The 20,712-nt window shown below is 47.3% G+C and overlaps 1 protein-coding gene across 1 annotated transcript in view; it reads left to right on the top strand.

Moving 5' to 3' along the window:
- LOC147706701 (solute carrier family 22 member 7-like) overlaps window positions 1-20,712 on the top strand; it is a 217,545-nt gene that overhangs the window by 113,765 nt on the left and 83,068 nt on the right. The window contains exons 5-7 of the mRNA XM_086925326.1: window positions 5,315-5,418; window positions 6,252-6,406; window positions 18,899-19,067. Of these exons, the coding sequence (XP_086781452.1) occupies window positions 5,315-5,418; window positions 6,252-6,406; window positions 18,899-19,067 (428 nt within the window). The remainder of the gene's footprint in view (window positions 1-5,314; window positions 5,419-6,251; window positions 6,407-18,898; window positions 19,068-20,712) is intronic.

A 20,712-nucleotide genomic window follows, 5' to 3' on the forward strand; every position in this document is an offset into this window, starting at 1 on the left:
GGCCCCTCATACACCCACAACAGGTATACAAGGCTACAGAGAGGGCAAGGGGGAGCCCCTGGGCCCCCTCGTACACCCACCACAGGAATACAAGGGAACAGGGAGGGAAAGAGGGAGGCCCTGGCGCCCCTCGTACACCCACCACAGGAATACAAGGGAATTGGGAGGGCCAGAGGGAGACGATGGAGACCTTCCTACAGGCCAGCCTAGGTGTACAAGGGAACAGGGAGGGCAAGAGGGAGGCCCTGGGGTCCCTCATACACCCACCACAGGAATACAAGGGAAAATGTAAATTGTAAATTGATACTTTTATAGCGCACTACTCACCCGCAAGGATCTCAAGGCGCTTGTACGAATACCGCTGTGGAACCCATCCTGGCTTTCCCTGTGAGGCGTCCACTCCTGGGCACCCCCAAGGTGGAGGCCAGGCATCCTTAGCGTTGTGGGGGCCTTTGTGGAGATTAAGCAAGCTATTGCCCAGAGTTGCAGAGTGGGACTCCATGATTGGAATAGGCACCGAGGCGAGAATTATCAGGTCCGTGGAATTTTTGAGCCCAAGACCCGCCGAGGCGGGAATTGAACCCTGGTCCCGGGCTAGACCTCTGCATCAGGGTCTGCCGCTCTAACCATTGAGCCACACTTCGGCAAGAGGGAGGGAGGTCCTGGGGCCCCCCATACACCCACCAGAGTTATACAAGATAACAGGGAGGGCAAGATGGAGGTCCTCGGGCCCCTCATACAACAGTTTACAGGTATACAAGGTATACAAAGGAACATGAGAGCCAGAGGGAGGCCCTGGGCCACTCCTACTGCACTCCACGAATTTACAAGGGAACAGTGAGGGCAAGAGGGAGAACATGGGGCCCCTCATACAGACTCCCACAGGTATACAAGGCAACAGGGAGGGCCAGAGTGAGGCCCTAGGGCCCCTCCTCCAGCACACCACAGGTATACAAGGGAACAGGTAAGGCAAGATGAAGGCCCTGGTGCCCCTCATACACCCACGACAGGTATACAAGGGAACGGGGGCCAGAGGTAAACCACAGGCACCACAGGGGAGTGTTGAACATTTTGAGCACTCACCCCCAGTCAACAGATCTGGGTTGAATCCATCACCGTTCTTTAGCCCACTCTGCCACCCCAGTTCAGACATGGCCATATGCAAATCAGTCTGACCCTGTGCCTCATGGGAACAGTCCAGCCCGAACTGCCAAGCCATGTCTTCCCTGGACCGGAAAAAAGCATCCTGGGACCGGTTTCGGGTTCAAAACACTCATCAGCCAGGCTTGCTTGAATCCAGTGGCCAAGTGAGCAAGGGACTCACGTCTGAGCATACCCTGCCAATTTAGGGCGAACAAAGCGATACAAAAGGGGATCAGCAGTCCCTGAGACATTGTCACGACTCCTCCTCCAATTCCTGCGCTGCTCTCATGCATGAGAGCAGTTTGGGGATTGGCCTGAGTGGGCTGGATTAACTCTCTCTCAGCCACAGTGAGTCTGTGCTGTTTCTTCAACCCAGCTATGCAATACAGCTGGGTTGCAGAAACCTAAGTGTGCATGACAGTTTGGCCAGCCTAAGACGGCCGGCCAAACTGACATGTGCCCATCTACCATTCCTCTTCCCCCTCCCATGGCCCCGCCTGCCCCCTCCTGCCCACAGCAGCTCAGTCAGCAGCTGAAAAAGTAAAACAATAGTAAAATATTGTTTTATTTTCCAGCTGCTTGCTCTGAGCCAGTGGGGCAACGTTCCTTCGCCATTGAGGAGGAGCCACCACTGGTCTTGTCCCTATTAGTGGGTGACTCTAATTTCTTATTCGATTTAACCTACTTTTAGCCCACAGATCGTGGAGTTCTTCCTCTCACGATCTCAAGTGCATTCAGAAGTATCGGTTTGGAGGGACACAGGAGATCATCGCCTCCAGCAAGGATTTGTAAAGATTCCCTAAAACTCATTGTTGTCTTTGCAGGCACCGACCCTGGTCACGCAGTCGCAGGATTTGCTCTTCTTTACCTTGTCAGTGCCCAAGATGGCTCACAAAACTGTCAACTGAAATTAACCCAACGGCGGACCTTCAGATCTGCCCCTCACGCTAGTTTCATTTATTCCAGAGTCCTGCGCACAATCACTTCACCAACCCCTGTGTTCCAGATCTTTAATCGATGGAGGAAATCCCTAATCAACCAGCACACTGAGCTGAAATGAGAATATTGAGTTACCTGTAAAGATTTAACCTATTGACATTGTTATTTAAGCCCTGATAAAGTTCCCACTGTTTGGAACGAAACACGTTGGCTGTGCAGTATGTGTTAATAAGGATTTATGTTCAATGGAAAAAGAGTACAAATAAAGATTTTGAAATAACAAGACTGATTGGACTTTATTACCTGGCGCACCTCCTTTTCGCTCTAATGCTCTCAGAAACTCTAAATGTCTTCGAGGGATAGGTGATGACTTTTCCCCGATGTTAGAAAGACCCAATCTGTGACACAGCTTCAGTTTACCCGTCTGTGAGACTCAGACGCCGGTATACGCCTGACCTCTGATCTGCTGACTGGATACGGGGACCTTCTAAACAATGTCGACCTTCATTACCGTGGGCGGTTCAATTCCACGTTTTCTTGTGTGTTGAATTTATTGTTTGAATTCTCTTAAGGGCATATTACCAACAACTAGCGATATTTATCGCTAAGTAGGATTAGCGGCAATTTTTTTATCGCCGCGTATCGCCGGATATTATCGCTGAAATAACGTGCTATTAGCAACGTTTATCTCAAAAGCGATAATATTTCCGGCGATAGCGGTGAAATCCGTGAATATTGCTGAGAATACAGGGATATTCATGCATTATCGCTAACAGGGTCTTAGCCATTATATCCACCTCCCATTGGATATCATGGCTAAGAACTGGTCTGAGCAGGCATTAGTTTTTTGAGATATGAGCGCTTAGCGCAAATATTTCCATCGCTACGCCTGCGTTGATAATAGGCGATAGCGCTGTTAGCGACTGTTTTCAGTCGCTAACAGGTTGGGTACGCCCACTTTACATGTCATTAGCGATAAACATCGCTGACATGCAAAGTGGGCCCCAAACCGCTCGCTTTCGCCTAAAAGCTCTCGTTAACTGATGTTAGCGACAGCTTGCTAGTAGGGCGATTAAATTATCGCCACTTAGCGAGGATACCACTCCCGTTTTGCTTTCCCTTTATTGTGCTGAGCTTCAATCTGTCAGAGCGGTATCTCTGAGCTCTGCATACTGCTTCCTGGCCAGGTATTGTGTCTGTATATACCTGCTTTCAGGTACACCCCACAAACTTTCTTTACGGAGATATCCGCCCTAAGGAAAGTGAGTCCTGTAATAGGTCAGACACCGAAACGGGCGTCGACACCATTTTCAAATAAATCCTCGGCGGACCACGTATACACAAAAGCAAACATTATTGTTCTTTCCATATTCTTTCCATTTATGTTATTCTGTTGAATTTTGTAATATCAATTGAAAGAACCTCCAAGGCATCTTGATAAATCGACAATGTGCTTGAATGAAGGTTTTGTGGGGATGTTACTTTTTTGTTACATTGTGATTTTATATTGATTGAACATTTTTTAATTGATTTCTAAATACATTTTGATAATTTGCAACTTATGAACACTGTTTACCTCTGTCTCTAGGCCAGCTTGGGGGGGAAATTTAATTGTAGGCGACTTTATAGCGACTCCTTGATCTAATACGGGTGGAGACTTTCTCCTGGTGTTTTCAGTTGTCTCCCCCTCCCCCCCTATTCAAGCCAAGTGGATCCTAAGCACAGTGCACAGGGCCAGGTTCAGAGATCTCAGTATACTGTGGGCCTGTATCCCTAGGTGAATTAACCACAAAAGTATTCGATACTCTCTCGTAATTTTGCAAAACCTGGAAGTTCCTGGAGTTACTGATGGGGAACCACAGGAGGTGTTTTTTTCTATTAAAAAGGACGAAGGATAATTGCATTGATCTTCAATGCAATTATGCATATATAATTTCTTGTAAGAGATTATTTTGCTAAAGTGTAACAGCTGACATGCTTAATCTGTTTCGTTCTTCACCGTCAATGAGTGAGTGCCTTCTGGGAATTCCAAAATGAGTGAGTGCCTTCTGTGAATACCGAAATGAGTAAGTGCCTTCTGTGAATACCAAAATGAGCAAGCGCCTTCTGTAAATACCAAAATGAGTAAGTGCCTTCTGTGAATACCAAAATGAGTGAGTGCCTTCTGTGAATACCGAAATGAGTAAGTGCCTTCTGGGAATTCCAAAATGAGTGAGCGCCTTCTGTGAATACCAAAATGAGTAAGTGCCTTCTGTGAATACCAAAATGAGTGAGTGCCTTCTGTGAATACCAAAATGAGTGAGTGCCTTCTGTGAATACCGAAATGAGTAAGTGCCTTCTGTGAATACCAAAATGAGTGAGTGCCTTCTGTGAATACCGAAATGAGTGAGTGCCTTCTGTGAATACCGAAATGAGTAAGTGCCTTCTGTGAATACCAAAATGAGTGAGTGCCTTCTGTGAATACCGAAATGTGTAAGTGCCTTCTGTGAATACCAAAATGAGCAAGCGCCTTCTGTGAATACCAAAATGAGTAAGTGCCTTCTGTGAATACCAAAATGAGTGAGTGCCTTCTGTGAATACCAAAATGAGTGAGTGCCTTCTGTGAATACCGAAATGAGTAAGTGCCTTCTGTGAATACCAAAATGAGTGAGTGCCTTCTGTGAATACCGAAATGAGTGAGTGCCTTCTGTGAATACCGAAATGAGTAAGTGCCTTCTGTGAATACCAAAATGAGTGAGTGCCTTCTGTGAATACCGAAATGTGTAAGTGCCTTCTGTGAATACCAAAATGAGTGAGTGCCTTCTGTGAATACCGAAATGAGTAAGTGCCTTCTGTGAATACCAAAATGAGTGAGCGCCTTCTGTGAATACCAAAATGAGTAAGTGCCTTCTGTGAATACCGAAATGAGTAAGTGCCTTCTGTGAATACCAAAATGAGTAAGTGCCTTCTGTGAATACCGAAATGAGTAAGTGCCTTCTGTGAATACCAAAATGAGTAAGTGCCTTCTGTGAATACCAAAATGAGTAAGTGCCTTCTGTGAATACCGAAATGTGTAAGTGCCTTCTGTGAATACCAAAATGAGTGAGTGCCTTCTGTGAATACCAAAATGAGTAAGTGCCTTCTGTGAATACCAAAATGGTAGTACGTTTAGAATTTTGTCTTAAGTTAGTTCTGTGAATCGGGCCCACTGTGTACTGTGACCTATTGTCATGAAATGTCCTCTCCTTTGCAGTGGGATCTGGTGTGCAGCAGAAAATGGATGAACCAGGCCTCGGCCAGCTTCTTCTTCATGGGAGTGACGTTGGGCGCCATCATCTTTGGCTACTTGTCAGACAGGTGAGTGAAACCCACATGGCGGAGAGTAGAGAAGCCAGAGATAGGGTAGTAAAGCGCTAGACAGGAGAAAGGGCAAAAGCCCCAGCCAGGGAAGTACAGCCCCATAGAGGTGAAGGAACGTAGCCCCAGATGGGTTAGTGAAGTGGAAGACAATTGAGTTGAACTTTACAAGCTTTCAGGGCCCCTTAATTCTCAAAAAATGGAAGAAATGTCTGTACATATAATTTACTTCTTCTGGTTCCACCCTCCTTGGTGTCTGAAAGGGAAGGCCCCTGGGATTTCACACAAGGTAGAAAAGTCTGCTCATAAAATTCACCTAACCCATTTCCACCCTCCCTGTTGTCTGTGAGGAAGGGCCCTTGAGATCTTGGTGTAAGAGTCTATGGCCCATATTAGCAGAAAGCGGCGATAATGGGTTTGATAATATGCGCTATAGAACTCCAATAGAAACCCTGGTTAGATCTGCAGGACATCTAACCTGGGCTTCTATTGAAATTCTATAGCGCATATTATCAAGCCCATTTTTTGAGCTTTAGCAGCAGTTTCCTGCCACTAAAACAGCGATAATTTTAACGAGCTTCTTGCTAATATGCCCCTATATGTATAATTCACCTCTCCTGTTGTATAATTCGTCTCCCTGGTGTGTGAGAGGAAGGGCCCTTGAGGTCTCGGTATAAGAGTCTGTGTGTATAATTCACCTCTCCTGTTTCACTATCCCTCGTGTCTAGGAAGAAGGGTCTTCGAGGAGACGATTCTGTACGTATAGTTTGCGTGTCTTGTTCCTCCACACCTGCCTACATATGACCACTCTACATCTTGTCTCCATGCCACAGGTACGGCCGGAGGAACATGCTGCTCGTCTCCTTCACCACCACCACCTTCTTTGCCGCCATCTCTGCCGGCGCCACGTCCTACCCGATGTTCGCTGTGGCCAGAACCATCTGCGGAGTGGGGCTCACCGGCCTCATCATCATTTCCATCGCTTTAGGTACCCTCTCATTGTTTCTTTCCAAAAAACGTCATAGAACAGAACCTGCATCAAAAGACAGTCATGAATGTTGGAAAATAACGAAAAATGATTAGACGATGGGCTGATAGGAAAATGTTTAAACATACGGGACCCCATTAGGATGGCGGGCATCCTCATGGTGAAAGGGACCGCCAGCCATAAGGGTGGGGGTCTCGTGGGGGCAATTAGGATGCGTCCGCCACAGTGGCGGGCGCATCCCGTATTTTCAACATTGAGGCCCCCGCCCGCCGCAATGCAAAAAATACATGTTGTGCATTTCAAAGCATAACGTGACAGGCATAGTGCGGAGCCTGCCACATTGTTCTTTGAAAGGCAGGGGGTACCATAGGTACCCCCCATGTGCACCCTCCACCCACCCGGAGTCCATGGGGGCCCGCAGGGGGCCCCCCAAAGCAGACTCCCCGGGCGGAAAAGCGACGGACAGTCTTTCCATCCGCTGCGGACCCCCAAGTCATTATAATATGGCGGGGGGTAATTCCGGCAAGGATGGCGGGCGAATTGCCCCCGCCAGGCCAGCGGCGGCTACCGCCGGCCTGGCGGGGGCGATCCGCCCGCCATCCTAATGGAGCCCAAAATGTTGTCAATGCAGTATTGACTTACTGTGTATTTCTTAATGAAAAGTCAAATTTGGAGATCTGGGTGGAATAGCGCAGGGAAGCTGAGCACTATATAAGCCATTTCATTCATTAATTCAACAAGTTTTGAAAGGATTGATGTTAAGATATTTGCTACCAATATACTGTTCCCAGAGATCAGCTTGAATTTCCCGAAAGTGATGGCAAAGACCTCACTGGTCCTAAAGAAGTCCTTGTCATTCTGAATCAGTCAGATAGTCTAATTCGAAAAATAACATTACAAAAGTTATTTTCCATAAAAATATTTTGAACTAAAAAAAAAAAACTAAAAAATAAACATACAGTTAAATAAATTTTCTCTAAACAACACAATAAAATAAAAGTCATGATCAAAAAGTAGATAAAAGTAGCAATCATAATACTGTGCTATTGTGTTACAAAGAATATTAATTCAGATCATTATTTTAAAATTGATAAAGAAGAAAAAAGAACTATACCAGCCGTGCAATCGATGATATGCAGATTGAAAGTGCAAATGCTTTTAAAATAAGTAAAACATACTCTATAAAATCATATGAGTCAAATAGCATTGACTCCCCTAAACAGACAAGAGGGGCTGCAGGTAACCTACTTGTCTACTATTTAACAACTGCACTTTATTATACCATGGGGCATATGTATCATCCGTTTTTTTTAATCGCAAACGCTGCGATTCGAAAAAAGCAGCGCTTGCGACAAAAAAATCGCAAAACGCGATGTATAAGTAAAATCGCAACGCAAAATTAAGGAATCGCAAAATTTCAATTCCTTAATTTAGCGTGAGCATTTAATGAATCGCAAATTGCAATTCCTTAAATGCTATGTGTCAACCACCCAAGTTGTGCGATTTCTCACTAAGAAATCGCAAATTACCATCAACTTCAAATTCACATGTTCATTTCAGGGGTGCATCAGGGTGTTGTTATGACACCCTTGCACCCTTGAAATTGTGAATCGCAAATTGAGAATGACTTCACATTCATTCCTATGGGCCTCGCCTCCAGGCCCATAGAAATGAATGGGAAGGTATTCCTTAATTGTGATTTTGCAATTTGCAATTTGCTAAACGCAATTAAGAAATATTAAGTATTCGCAAAAGAATTGCAAATTTTTAAATACATCCCATTTTGCAATTCTCAATTTGCGATTCTCAAGAAGCTATTTGAGAATCTCAAGCACGGAGGTTGATACATCTGCCCCTATGTATCTTATGTCTAATACACTTGTAGGGGCCTGCATCTTAGAGTTGTAATCGATTTATACTCTCAGGTGCAATATAGTAAAATCGTTATATAATCAGTTGCATGTTAGAATTTGGAACCCTTTTGCTTCCTCATAAGCCCTACAGCGAAGAATGACCTACTCATAGTAGCCCCAATGTAGGGGGTAGCAACGCCTTTCAGTAACCTTAATGCTTCAAGGTAGGGCCCGGAAGCCTAGATGAAAATGAACGGATCCATTTGCTTCTTGGCATTGCATAAGCAGGGCAGAAAACAAGACGTGTAATGTTTTGTTTAGTATATTCTGGCAAATCAGGCAGATGCCTTCATCAACAGCCCTTACCATTTTCCATTGTGACGTAAGTGACCCAGTTTCAAGCGCGTCCTAATGGAACTTAGTTACAACGTCTTAGCCACTTGGGGAGCATCCAGAAACTCCTCAAAGTAGGGTCTGGACTTATTAACCGAAAATTGGGCTGATAGTCTCCCCATAGAAGAGCTTCGCTGGAGACGGCAAGAATAGGATCCCAGAAAACTGATTTCAATGGCTTTTTCAAAGTCGAGTTTAAGGAGCGAGGATCAAACCAGAAACTCCCGAGACATAATTTAAAGAACCAGGATTGACCGTGCCTGAACCATGGAAAAGATGTTCTTATCCAAATCCAAAAGCTCATTCGCAGCCTTCCTCTCTGGCATAAGCTCCCCGACAGTCCAAATCCTCACCCAGTAAAGGAGGGGCCTTAACACTGCTGTATGTTCTACTCTCTTGAGTGCTACATCAAAAAACATGGGAACAAAAGGGGTACTTTTTTGGGAGATGTAAAAGAGAACATACGAAATGATTCTCGCTCTGGGTAAAAGGGTGCAGGTCAGAGAGAGTTCTCTTCTAATTAGTGATTCTCTCCAAAATCACTTTCCTAATAATCTTAACTTTGACTTCGATCAGGGAAATTGGTCAATAGCGTGCAGGGTCTGTCTCCTTTTTAGGTCTTGTCTGGCGTTAGCAGTGCGCATGCGCTGCGCTCGCCATGCGAGGACCTTTTAGAATCGATACAGATTCCGCAGTGACTTTAAGCCCCCCCTTGTTTTCAAATGGCTCTCGTGAATCTGCATATATGTTAAACGCAGAGTCGTGATTGGAAACCGGACTTTGGGGTTACCGCCTTGTCCACCCGGAGGACGGCCCATCTGGACAGGCGGACGCCATCTTTGTTCCCATGACGTAGGAGGTTTTATATCCAGTATTATATCTAAATCTCTAGTTATACTGTAATATATTTACCCCTACAAGGCAACCATTATAGTAGAAAACCCGATTTCAATAACATCAGCGCCCCCTGAGTCTGCTGAAGCCTGTTCAGATGTGTCCACTTCACACGAGCCCTGCCTTCCACTCGGCTCACATTCTTCCTCAAAACCTGCCTCCCCACGCTCAACAGAAACGATGTTACAAAGTTGCACCGGTAACGTAGGCTGCACTATGAGGGGCATAGAAACATTATCACAGGGGTTTTCAAAGGCACTCTGGCGAAAACAGTTACCTTGTAGCGGAGTCAAACCAGCTGTGAGGAAGTCCATTACCTAATTCTCACTTCCCATTTGCTTAGGGGCCAGGTCAGCAGAAACTGTTACAACAGCAAAGAGAGGAGATTCAGCGCCTGTTGCTCCATCCAAACTCTGCACCGCACCGCATTCAGCAGCACATCCACCGTGGATGTTCCAGAAACGCTATGCTCCTCACTACAGGCATGAATGAGACCGGCAGCATTGTCTGATTGAAGGAGTTTCGTCGTCCGACCCGGGAGCCAGGCACCTTCTCTGCAGCACACAGCCGCATGCATTTAGTAGTAGTAAAGTTAGGATTTTGTCTTAACTTTGACTTAAGACAGACTAAAGACAAACTTAGGACAGACTTGAGACAGACTTAAGACACAATCCTAACTTTACTACTACTAAATGCCTTCTGTGAATACCAAAAGTAGTAAGTTTAGGATTTTGTCTCAGATTACTGCTGTGAATCGGGCCCAATGCCTTTTTATTTATGTTTTAAAAAACGAAAACAAAAATAAAAAAGTCATTGTCATTTGCAAATGTAAATAGCTCAAACTCGCGTAAAGGCGAGATCTATTGCTCCTACTAGGAATCAATAGAAATAATTTCAATTGAGCATCCAAACTCAAATAGCGCACTCCTATGGCTCAACCAATTAAAGCCAATACTACAAAGAATGAACTCCTCAAATAAATTGAGCACAAATGTGGTTCATTACCATAAAATAAAAATCTAGCACTTCCACGACTTTGCATAGTAAAACATGACCACTAAAAATCATCACTTAAAGAAATCAAATGAGCACCAGAAAAAAAGGTTTCAGTACATAAGTATCTCAATTCAGTAAACGTAAATTAACCCATTAAAATGACAGTAAAGGAGCACTTGAACAAAGATCTCAGCACATAAACAGTTCCACGCAGTAAAAGTAAATCAAACCAGTCTCTCTGAACACAACATGTAAACTACCATAAACATATCATCACAAATACACATGTGAATAGCAAATAATTCAAAATAAGAAACAAAAACGATAAAAGTAGTCACCGATGTCACAATAAACAGCTCCACTTCTCCAGCAAGGCAGGTAAATGACATTCAAAGAATTGAATCCACAGTGTCTAAATCGCATGGGTAATATTTTCCTGTAGTCGTGCCATAATGAAAAATAGACACTAGATGGCGCAAATGGCACAGAACTAACAATACAGTACGTAATGTTGGAAGTTTCCGAAGAAAACAGCTCCTCATGAAGAACGCTTGGAAAATCCGCTCAATGTTACTGAATAGACAGGAGCCCAATGAAGGAAAGACTCAGTCAGTCATGCGTAATCTCGACGCTCTTTGACCCTGCCATGACAGTTGTTGCCAATGATGCACGTACGTGCGCATAAACACTGCGTGAACTTGACCCTTCATGACACTGACGCGCGTCCATAGATGACGCGTTCTACAGAATCACCCATACTTTGGTAGTATTCTGTTGCGTCATCATTCAGCATTCAGCCGGCCAAGAAAAAGATCTTCAGCTGAGGAAAAATGACCGTTGGAAATTACGATAGGCAAAGCACAGTACGTTACAAATGGCAATTGATTTACAGGCATACCAGCCACACAATGTCAAATACGCCTTCACACTGAAACTCCTCCTTTTTTATGTCAAAGTCCGACGGTCCAGATAATTAAATCTGCTATTTTAAAACACCATAAGCCACACAAAGTCCAACGCTTGAAACATACCTTTATGGATGTCTTCAGTAGGCTGCCAGATGTAACATCCACATATCCAGCAACCGCAATCCCTCCAGGGTGTCTCTAAGGGCCTCGGTCATCGCTGGTTTAGTATTTGATCGGGGAGGCTCTCGGTCCAGCGTCCCGTCTATCACTCAATTAACATCCCCTATCATGATCACCCCCCCCCCCCCCCCCCCCCAGATATGGAGCCGCTGCGGCCTCTACGTCAGGGAAGTAGCTCAGGCTATCCCAATTAGGAGCATACACATTAATAAGACATATCTCCTGGCCATTGAACCTGCCATATAAAATCATATAATGTCCCTCTGGATCAACCACATGATGCAAGTGTTGAAAGGGGACTCCTGGGGCCACCCTAATGAGGGCCCCGTGAGCAACTCCTGAATATGAAGTGGCATATAACTGCCCTATCCATATACGTTTCATATAAGGCAGTGTATCACTCCAGACATGCTATGGATATTCCATATCTTCTCAAGTAGGCATCCACTCGTCTCTGCTATTCGAGCATTGCTATACCTCGCACATTCCAGGTAAGCAATATCATCATGGGGAAACCATGGTAATTCGTGATAGATATTGCCTCTGGGTTCCCACCTTTCCATCCTCGATAGAGATTGGCCACACATCAGTAGACTGTATCCCAGACATGGATCCCCTAAACGCCCTTTAAACCTTTGCACAACAGACATAACTGGTTGAATTCCCAATTCCCCCCCACCCTCTGGGCAGTGACACAGGTCCATCCCTCCCGATACCATGGAGAGCTAGCATCCCAATCTCCCACCCTATTCCAACCCCCCCAAAATCCCCAAGAAAATGAACTGTCGACTGCAGCATTAGACATAGTTGTTTGCAACATGTTCCCAGATCTCTCAATGAGCACTATCCATGTCCCTTTATGTAAATGCGTTGCGAGTGGCCGGGCACTCGACGGGGTGCGAGGTCAGACCTCTAGCTCCCCGGACAAGACCCAGCCTTTAAAGATGGGCGCGGTTCCTCCCTAGTCACAGGGGGTCGATTAACTACTGTTACCCCACATAAAACACGTTGCAAGTGAGTCCCCAATAAGTACTTATCTGAGCGTTCTGATCGATGTCCATGCATTTCCTCCAATTAACGTGAACTCAGGAAACGTTAGAGTCAGGTACTATGTCCGATGAGGCCATATTCGAATCAGACAGCACCTGTCCAGACATGTCCAGAATTGCCAGTGTCTTTTTGTATCGTTCACCCAGACGGTCGCCTCAGTCTCGTAGTAGGATCCGATGAGTCAGTCGACTTTTTTGATCTAGGTTGTGAGTTCTGGTAGGTGCCATGCTCCCCTGTAGCATCCAGCCCGGCCGATGCCTCCCCAGCGGAGAATAAGAACAGAGCTTTGCCTTTTATATTCAATCCGGAGTTTGGCTGGAAAGAGAAGGCTGTACTTCATCCCAGCATCCCGTAATTGCCTCTTGACCGCCATAAAGGTGAGCCATTGTTTTAAAGTGCTCTCTTTGTGTTCTACATATTTTAAAACTTTGTTTCCTGCCCTGAGCTCTGTGCTGGGCTGCCTGCCATCAAAGCATTACACTTTCAGCGGATTTTAGCGCTGGTTTGTGGTGTTTGTTGATATCTGCCGCCATCGCCTGCCGCGAGGCCACGCCCACCTAATAGGCCACGCCCACCCTACCCGCCTATAAGAACGCGCTGACACACGAGTGCGCTCCCTATAACTTCACCTCTGAGGCGGAAAGCCGGAGGAAATACACGCTATTGTTTTAAAGTGCTCTCTTTGTGTTCTACATATTTTAAAACTTTGTTTCCTGCCCTGAGCTCTGTGCTGGGCTGCCTGCCATCAAAGCATTACACTTTCAGCGGATTTTAGCGCTGGTTTGTGGTGTTTGTTGATATCTGCCGCCATCGCCTGCCGCGAGGCCACGCCCACCTCTCCTCTCCCCTAAAATGTGCTTCCCACGTAAGCGCAGCGGGAGCGCCGTTTGCGCGCCGAAGGCGCGCCTAAGGCAAGCCCGTCTGCGCCCGTCATCGCCAGACCATCGCCTCTCGCCAGTCCCCCTGCTCAACTCGTACCATCTAAACTGCAGTACGATAGAAGCTCCCTCCTTGCACTTAAACCAGACTCAAGATGCAACAAACTTGAAGGCTGCCTAGGACAAACAGGTCTGTACTGCAAATCATGTTGTTTTCGGATACCTTCACCCGGGCTAGTTAGCCACAATACCACTGCATATAAGCAATACTCCCTTTCCATTCTCCAACTTAATGTCAGATCTCTTGTGAAACACCACGCCGAGGTGTTCACCCTCATAACAGAGGAACATCCTGACATTATGTTTATCTGTGAAACCTGGCTTCACGATGACCAAAACAGCATCCTAAATCTCTCACTGCCCGAGGGTTTCTCTATAAAAACCATCAATAGAGACTCTAGGGGGGGGGGGATAGCTGTTGTCTACAAATCGTCTTACAACTGCACTTTTGAAAAGGAAGCCATTTGGGGCTGTGAAAGCGCAAGATTTAAAATCTCTACCAGTCCCCAGTTCACCCTCTCCGGACTATATATCTACCGGCCCCCTGGCCCCACTGCCAGGTTCATTGAGGAACTCTTAGATGTCGCTCACACTCTAGTGATATCCTCTCCCAATTTTACCATCCTGGGAGACCTTAACTTACATTTCGACTCCCTGACCGACCATAACATTAAGAACCTTCAGGCGGACCTCACGGCCCTTCAGCTAATCCCACTCATTCAAACTTCCACTCACTCGGCCGGCCATTTACTGGACCCTGTGTTCTCCAATCTTCCAGATGCCTCGGCTGCCCCCCCTAAACCCATGGGGTGGACTGACCACTCCCTTATTAAATTCACCCTGAAGACCAGAGACTCGATTGTGAAAAACACCCCCAGTTCCCGATATAAGAGGCCGTGGCATAAACTGGCACCTAGTGACCTTACCAGCAAACTAGGCAACCTCCACCCTAACCTCTCAGACGGAGACATTAACTCCGCCTACGCGGCCTTTCAAAACTGGATTAACCTAGGACTAGACTCCCTAATACCAGCAAAATGGACTAAAACCCGCAATACGCCATCTAACCCATGGTATAACGAAAATCTTTTAACCATGCGGAAAGACTGCAAAAGGGCTGAACGCCAGTGGAGGAGAGACTACAAGGACACCGATAAAGCTGCCTACCTGCTAAAATTGAGGTTATACCACAAGGCGGTGCGCACCACCCGTGCTTCCTTCTATGCGGAAGCAATTAGCTCCAGTAAGAATCCTTCAAAAACTATTTTTGAACTTGTTCAAAAACTTAAAGATAGTCCTAGTCCTACCTCGGGCATAACCTCCGCACAACAATGCGAGGAACTTGCCACCTTCTTCACGGAAAAGGTAAAGAAAATCTACACCTCCTTCCCTCAGATCCTCCCGGATACCTTCAAACCACGTGAGCCCTCGTCAGACAGTCCCAGTCTGTCTCTCATCCCCAGTTTAACATCTGACGAACTCGCCAAACTGTGCACCAAAGTTAAATCCGGCTCGCCCACAGACGCCATGAGACCCGCCAAATTCCTAGAATCTCTCGAGTTCTTCCTCCCTTCTTTGACTACCCTACTTAACCTATCATTCTCCTCAGCAGTGGTCCCCACGTGTTGGAAGCATGCCCGGGTCTCTCCAATCATAAAAAAACCTAACCTGGACCCATCACAACCAGGAAACTTCAGACCAATTTCATTGCTTCCATGGGTCTCCAAACTGGCAGAAGCCCATGTGAGCAAGGTTCTAGCCAATTACATGACGCAACACCAAATTCTAGACCCATCACAAAATGGCTTCAGGCCAGGATTCAGCACCGAATCCGCCTTGCTGACCACCATTGAAAACTTACGGAACATTCTGGACGCCGGTCAAAGTGCTGCGCTGATTTTACTCGATCTCAGCGCAGCCTTTGATACGGTCACCCACTCCATCTTATTAAAACGTCTCGAAGACATAGGTATTAAAGACCTTGCACTAGAGTGGTTCAGATCATTCCTAACAGACAGATCTTTCCGGGTCTCTGCCCCCCCCGTTTACATCAGAGCCTCACCCCATAGAGCAAGGCGTCCCCCAGGGATCGGCGCTCAGCCCGTCCCTATTCAATCTTTATGTCCAGCCTCTCGCCGAAATAGCAAAAGAATGGGACCTGACACTAGTGTCGTCCGCCGACGACACCCAGCTCGTCATCTCCCTGACTGAGGGCCCCTCGATCTCAGCGGCGAGATTTAAGAACGGGTTAGAGGCAGTTGCTCGCTGGATGTCACACAACTGCCTCCAGCTGAACGCTGGGAAAACAGAGGTGTTGCTTTTGGGCAAAAACCCTGAATACTGGACTGATCACTGGTGGCCGTCCGCACTGGGCCCGACCCCCCCCCCCAAAACCGTGGTAAAAAACCTTGGTGTCTGGGTGGATGCATCCCTTACCTTCCAGACCCACACTAAGAAACTGGCTGCCACCTGTGTGGGCCTGTTGAGGAACCTTCATCCTATTCTTGGTTTTTTTGATCGCCATACGCGTCAATTGATAGTCCAATCCACCATCCTGGCTCGACTGGACTACGCCAATGTCCTTTTCCTTGGCCTTAATAAAGCTGAGATGGCGCGGCTTCAACGTATTCAAAACTCTGCCGCCAGGGCAGTTGTAGGCCTCCCTCGAAGGTGTTCCGCAAGAAACACCATCCAGAAACTACACTGGCTATGCATGGAAGCCCGAGTCCAGTTTAAAGCCCTCACTACGGCCTTCAAAATTCTTAAGACTGACTGTCCTGGTCTCTTGCGTCCACTCCTAGAGCCCTACACCCCTCAGCGGACCCTACGCTCCTTGGGTCAAAACTTGGTTGTTACCCCACGTATAAGGCTAAGCAGAATGGGCGGTCGCTCTTTCAGAGTCCTGGGGACAAGGCTCTGGAACTCCCTTCCATTTCACATTCGCTCCATAACTAATCTACTCGCCTTCCGCAAAGCGATCAAAACATTCCTTTTCTCCCCATCCTAATCTCTTATTGCCCTCTCCGTTCCATCTCCCCCTTTTTGGTTTTGTTATAGTTTAGCGCCGGGACGCCTCGTTGCTGGGGCAGCTGTTCGCGCTCAATAAAACGTTATAACATAACATAACATAACATTGGTCTTGCACCCGCTGTGTATAGTCGGGGTAGATTGCAATCGGGTGACCATCAAAGAGCAGGGCATCCTTTGCACAGGTGGCTTGCAGGATCATGTCCCGATCCTGGTAATTAGAGAACCTGGCAATGATGGCTCTCAGTGGAGCCCCAGGTCGCAGCGGAGGGACCAGTGCTCTTTGAGCCCTTTAGATGTTAACAAACTTGGATGTTCTCCCAGGTGCAAGGACCTTCCAGTCCTGCAGAAACAGTTCTGCTGAGGGACCCTCCACACGCTCCGGAAACCTCACAAACTATAGGTTATTCCTTCTCGAGTGCCCTTCCTGATCTTCTGCTCCGTCATCAAGTTTAGCCGTCTTTTTCTGCAAATCCATGACCGTTTCCCTGAGTGACTTAACTTCAGACTGGAGGGTTTCTACATGCTGTTCAGTTGAACTGGCTCTATCAGAAACCTTGTGCAGATCACAGCATAGGAGGTTGACATCGAAAGCTACTGCATCAATCCTGTTCACCATGTCATCTCTGGTAGACTGGATAGCTGCCAAGACGTTGGGTAATGAAGGGTCTCGGTGGAGCCCCCTCTGCATTGTCCCCCCGTGAGTCTCCTTGGTCTGATCCCTGAGAAAGGGGCTGCGCATAATTAAGAATCTTTTTGGATTGCGCACAATTGGATTTTTCTTTCACCATGTTGGCCCAGTCCTCTCAATACACCTCTGGAGCTGAGCAATCTGCACAACACTTCGACCCTCTGCTGCTTACGTCTACTCCAGTTATCTCGTCTTGTGCGGAGCCACCTCAGAGATCCCAAGACCCCTGCACGCTCTCCTCCACCAACAGGGGGTTCCTCTCCTCAAATATAAAATTGACCCCGGAGGCGTCGACCACATTAGGTACACTCCTCCTCCAGCCCTGTCTCTGCTCCCAAGTCCAGAAGTTCAGCTTCTGGGGAATATCTTCGGGTAGTGCAGGAGGCAATGCGCATCGGTGGTTAACTACAAGAGTAGTCCACCAACAGTCAAAGTGCACACTGCGTTTGTCTCCCGGATCTCAGCACACTCCTCAATGGCCCTGGGATGGCTTTGTTCTTAAGCCACGGTGGAGAGCCCTCTGTTACCGTAATGTCATACTTCCAAACAGGCCCGGTCCTGGCTAATATGACCCATGTAGGCCTCAGGCACTCATCTTGCTTCCATCGGCCCACATCTCATCCCGTACAGCCCCCATGGAAATTATACAACCACTGCCAGCCGTGTCCAGTCCGTGCCTTGATCGTTGGAAACCTCTGGGCCTCAGTGCAGATCAGAGGGGGGAGCCAATGAGATGACCTGTTTTGGCTCAGCGACTCACCCCCTTTCGCCGCTTGTAGGCCCAGGCTCGCTGAGCGGTCTTAATCTCTGCTAGATCCCGCCACCTCAGCCACTGTAGTCAGGCCAGCCGCCGGGCCACTCTGTCTGCAGCGAGGCCACGTCTCTGCCAGGGTCCACCGAGGGTGAGCCCCTGCTCAGGGTCGTACACTTGCCATGTCGGGAGCAGGGCCGGTCGCCACACAATCCTCCACCACCACAGCGCAAGGCGAGGCCATGGTACGCTGCTGCTCAGCTCCAAGCCCAGCAGCGGAGACGTCTATGTGGGCCTAAAATGGCGGATTCGTCTTCTCGGCGTCTGTATGCTGCCGTCTGCTTGGTGGTGTCAGTGGGTCTGAGTCATCATTTTAGCACTCCAGGGAATGGCTCCTGGTCACGCTGATGTTCGCGGGATCGGTGCTAGCACAGCACCGTAGGATATTAACGGATCTCCCTGTGTTCCAGGAGGAGCACCGCGAAACACGTCCTATTCGGACATCTTGTTGGCCACGCCTGGTTTCTGTTACAATGTATTCAAAGTGCTGCATGTTGAGCTCCTGAATAATGGTGTACGTAAGCAAGCCCCAATAGGAGTTTTTTTTAAGGGTAGAATAGAACATATTTAGCTCTGGCAGGGATCTTTCTAGTGCCCAATTTATGTAGCATCCATTAGCTACAGCACTTAGAAGCAGCTGAAGTGGGGTGCAAAGTGCTCTGTAAAGATACTGTTATCATCACATGCTCTGATTATTGCCCCTGTGCTCAGAGCCAGAGGTTTGCCCTCACACCTCTTCTTTTCTCCGCAGTGGTGGAATGGACAGACGTGAAGCACCGCAACTTCTGCGGCACCATCAGCAGCATTCCGTGGACCCTGGGCAACATGGCCCTGGCGCTCCTGGCCTTCCTGATCCGGGACTGGCGCTGGCTTTTGCTGGCCGCATCCTCGCCCTGTGTCCTGGCGATCATCTTCTGGTGGTAAGTGTGTGTGAGGGATGCACGCCAGGTAGGGGATGGCTGAAGGTCTATGTTGATGGACAGGGAGCCATTTTTCAGTGGTGAGTGGCACAAGGGAGAATACATACCATGAAGGGAGACAGCTGAGTGTGGGTACAGAGTGGAGGGGGGCCAGGCCTCACTGGTGTGTGGGCATAGGAAGCAGGTAGAGCACAGCTAAAGGCAGGCCTCTACTCAATGTATACATTGGAAAGGCTGATCTGGAGGTGGGGAGAGGGTCTGGAACAATGGCTGTTGTGTTGGGTGCTAAATCTTCTTTGAATAGGTGGGTCTTCGGTAATTACCTATAATATACGGGCCCGATTCACAGAACTAACTTAAGACAAAATCCTAAACTTAGTACTTTTGGAATTCACAGAAGGCATTTAGTAGTAGTAAAGTTAGGATTTTGTCTTAAGTCTGTCTTAAGTCAAACTTAAGTCAAACTTAAGACAAAATTCTAACTTTACTTCTTCTAAATGCCTTCTGTGAATACCAAAAGTAGTACAAAAAACCAAGAAAGGGACCCTCAAAGACTAAGTTGTGTTACATAAGTTTAAATTATGTTTCGATTGCTGCCAGAGGTGAGACAATATGACCAGTGAGGGGTCAGAGAAGATGACCTGCGAGAGGTCTGAAAAGATTGACCTGAAGTCATAGTATGAAGACCTAGCAGAGGTCGTGAAAGATAGAGGGTCCAGTCGAGAAGTTTGATCACCAGATGAGGAGAATGCATTGTCCTAGGGGTAGAACAGGACCAGAGAGACCCGTGTGAAGTGCACGTCACATGGAGAGGCCTGGTCAGACAAGAAGAGCAAGACCAGATGGGACTAGACCGTGTCGCGAAGTGAAAGAACGAGGAAAAGGAAATCGTGTGGCATGAGGCCAACCCTGAAGGAGTCCAAAGAAAGAAGAAAAGAGAAAGAAGAAGAGAAACATAAGAAGAGAGGAGTGTATGATTAGACATCTGACACAACAGAAGATAAAGAACATGACTGAGTGCAAGAATATCCGGAGTGAGCACAGTACCTTGGTAATATCAGTGGCACCAGGAGAGGCTGGTTGTTCAAAAGTCTTTGGTACACCAAGCAAACCTGGCGTCTGCAGATGTGAGCAAGCTAGACCATTGGTAACATCCACCTTTGGGGTCGTATGGAAGACTGGATTGTGGTCCTGCTCGGATGGAGTGACTTTGGATGTAAGGTCTAGAAGAGGATCCGACCATGCCACATCCGACGTGGTGATTCAGGGGCAAAGGAATCAGGGATTACCAGTGAGAGCATGGTCCCGACACGAGAGATGAGTCTACAACAGCTCCCCCACAGGTCCCAGGAAGAGGAAGATCTCATGTCATAAGCTGGTTCTTCTAAAGGTCATCCTATCAAAGCCGGTGCCCCAGACTCTGGATGGAAGGAGTAATCCTATCCGGAAACAACTACTCTCCAGGTGGAGGGAGGGACTTGAAGGTGGGACTCGTAACTCTTCCTCCACGAAGCCTGGTGAAGGTGGCCTCTGGGACATCCAGTGAGAGGGTAACACCCAGGAGTGAGGGATGTCTGTAACTATTCCACCACTCCGCAGCTGGAAGTGCTGTTGCCTCAGTGATGATGGAACAACAACATCCGTT

Source organism: Lissotriton vulgaris, chromosome 6 (genome assembly GCF_964263255.1).
Source record: "Lissotriton vulgaris chromosome 6, aLisVul1.2, whole genome shotgun sequence".
Classification (NCBI taxonomy): Eukaryota; Metazoa; Chordata; class Amphibia; order Caudata; family Salamandridae; genus Lissotriton; species Lissotriton vulgaris.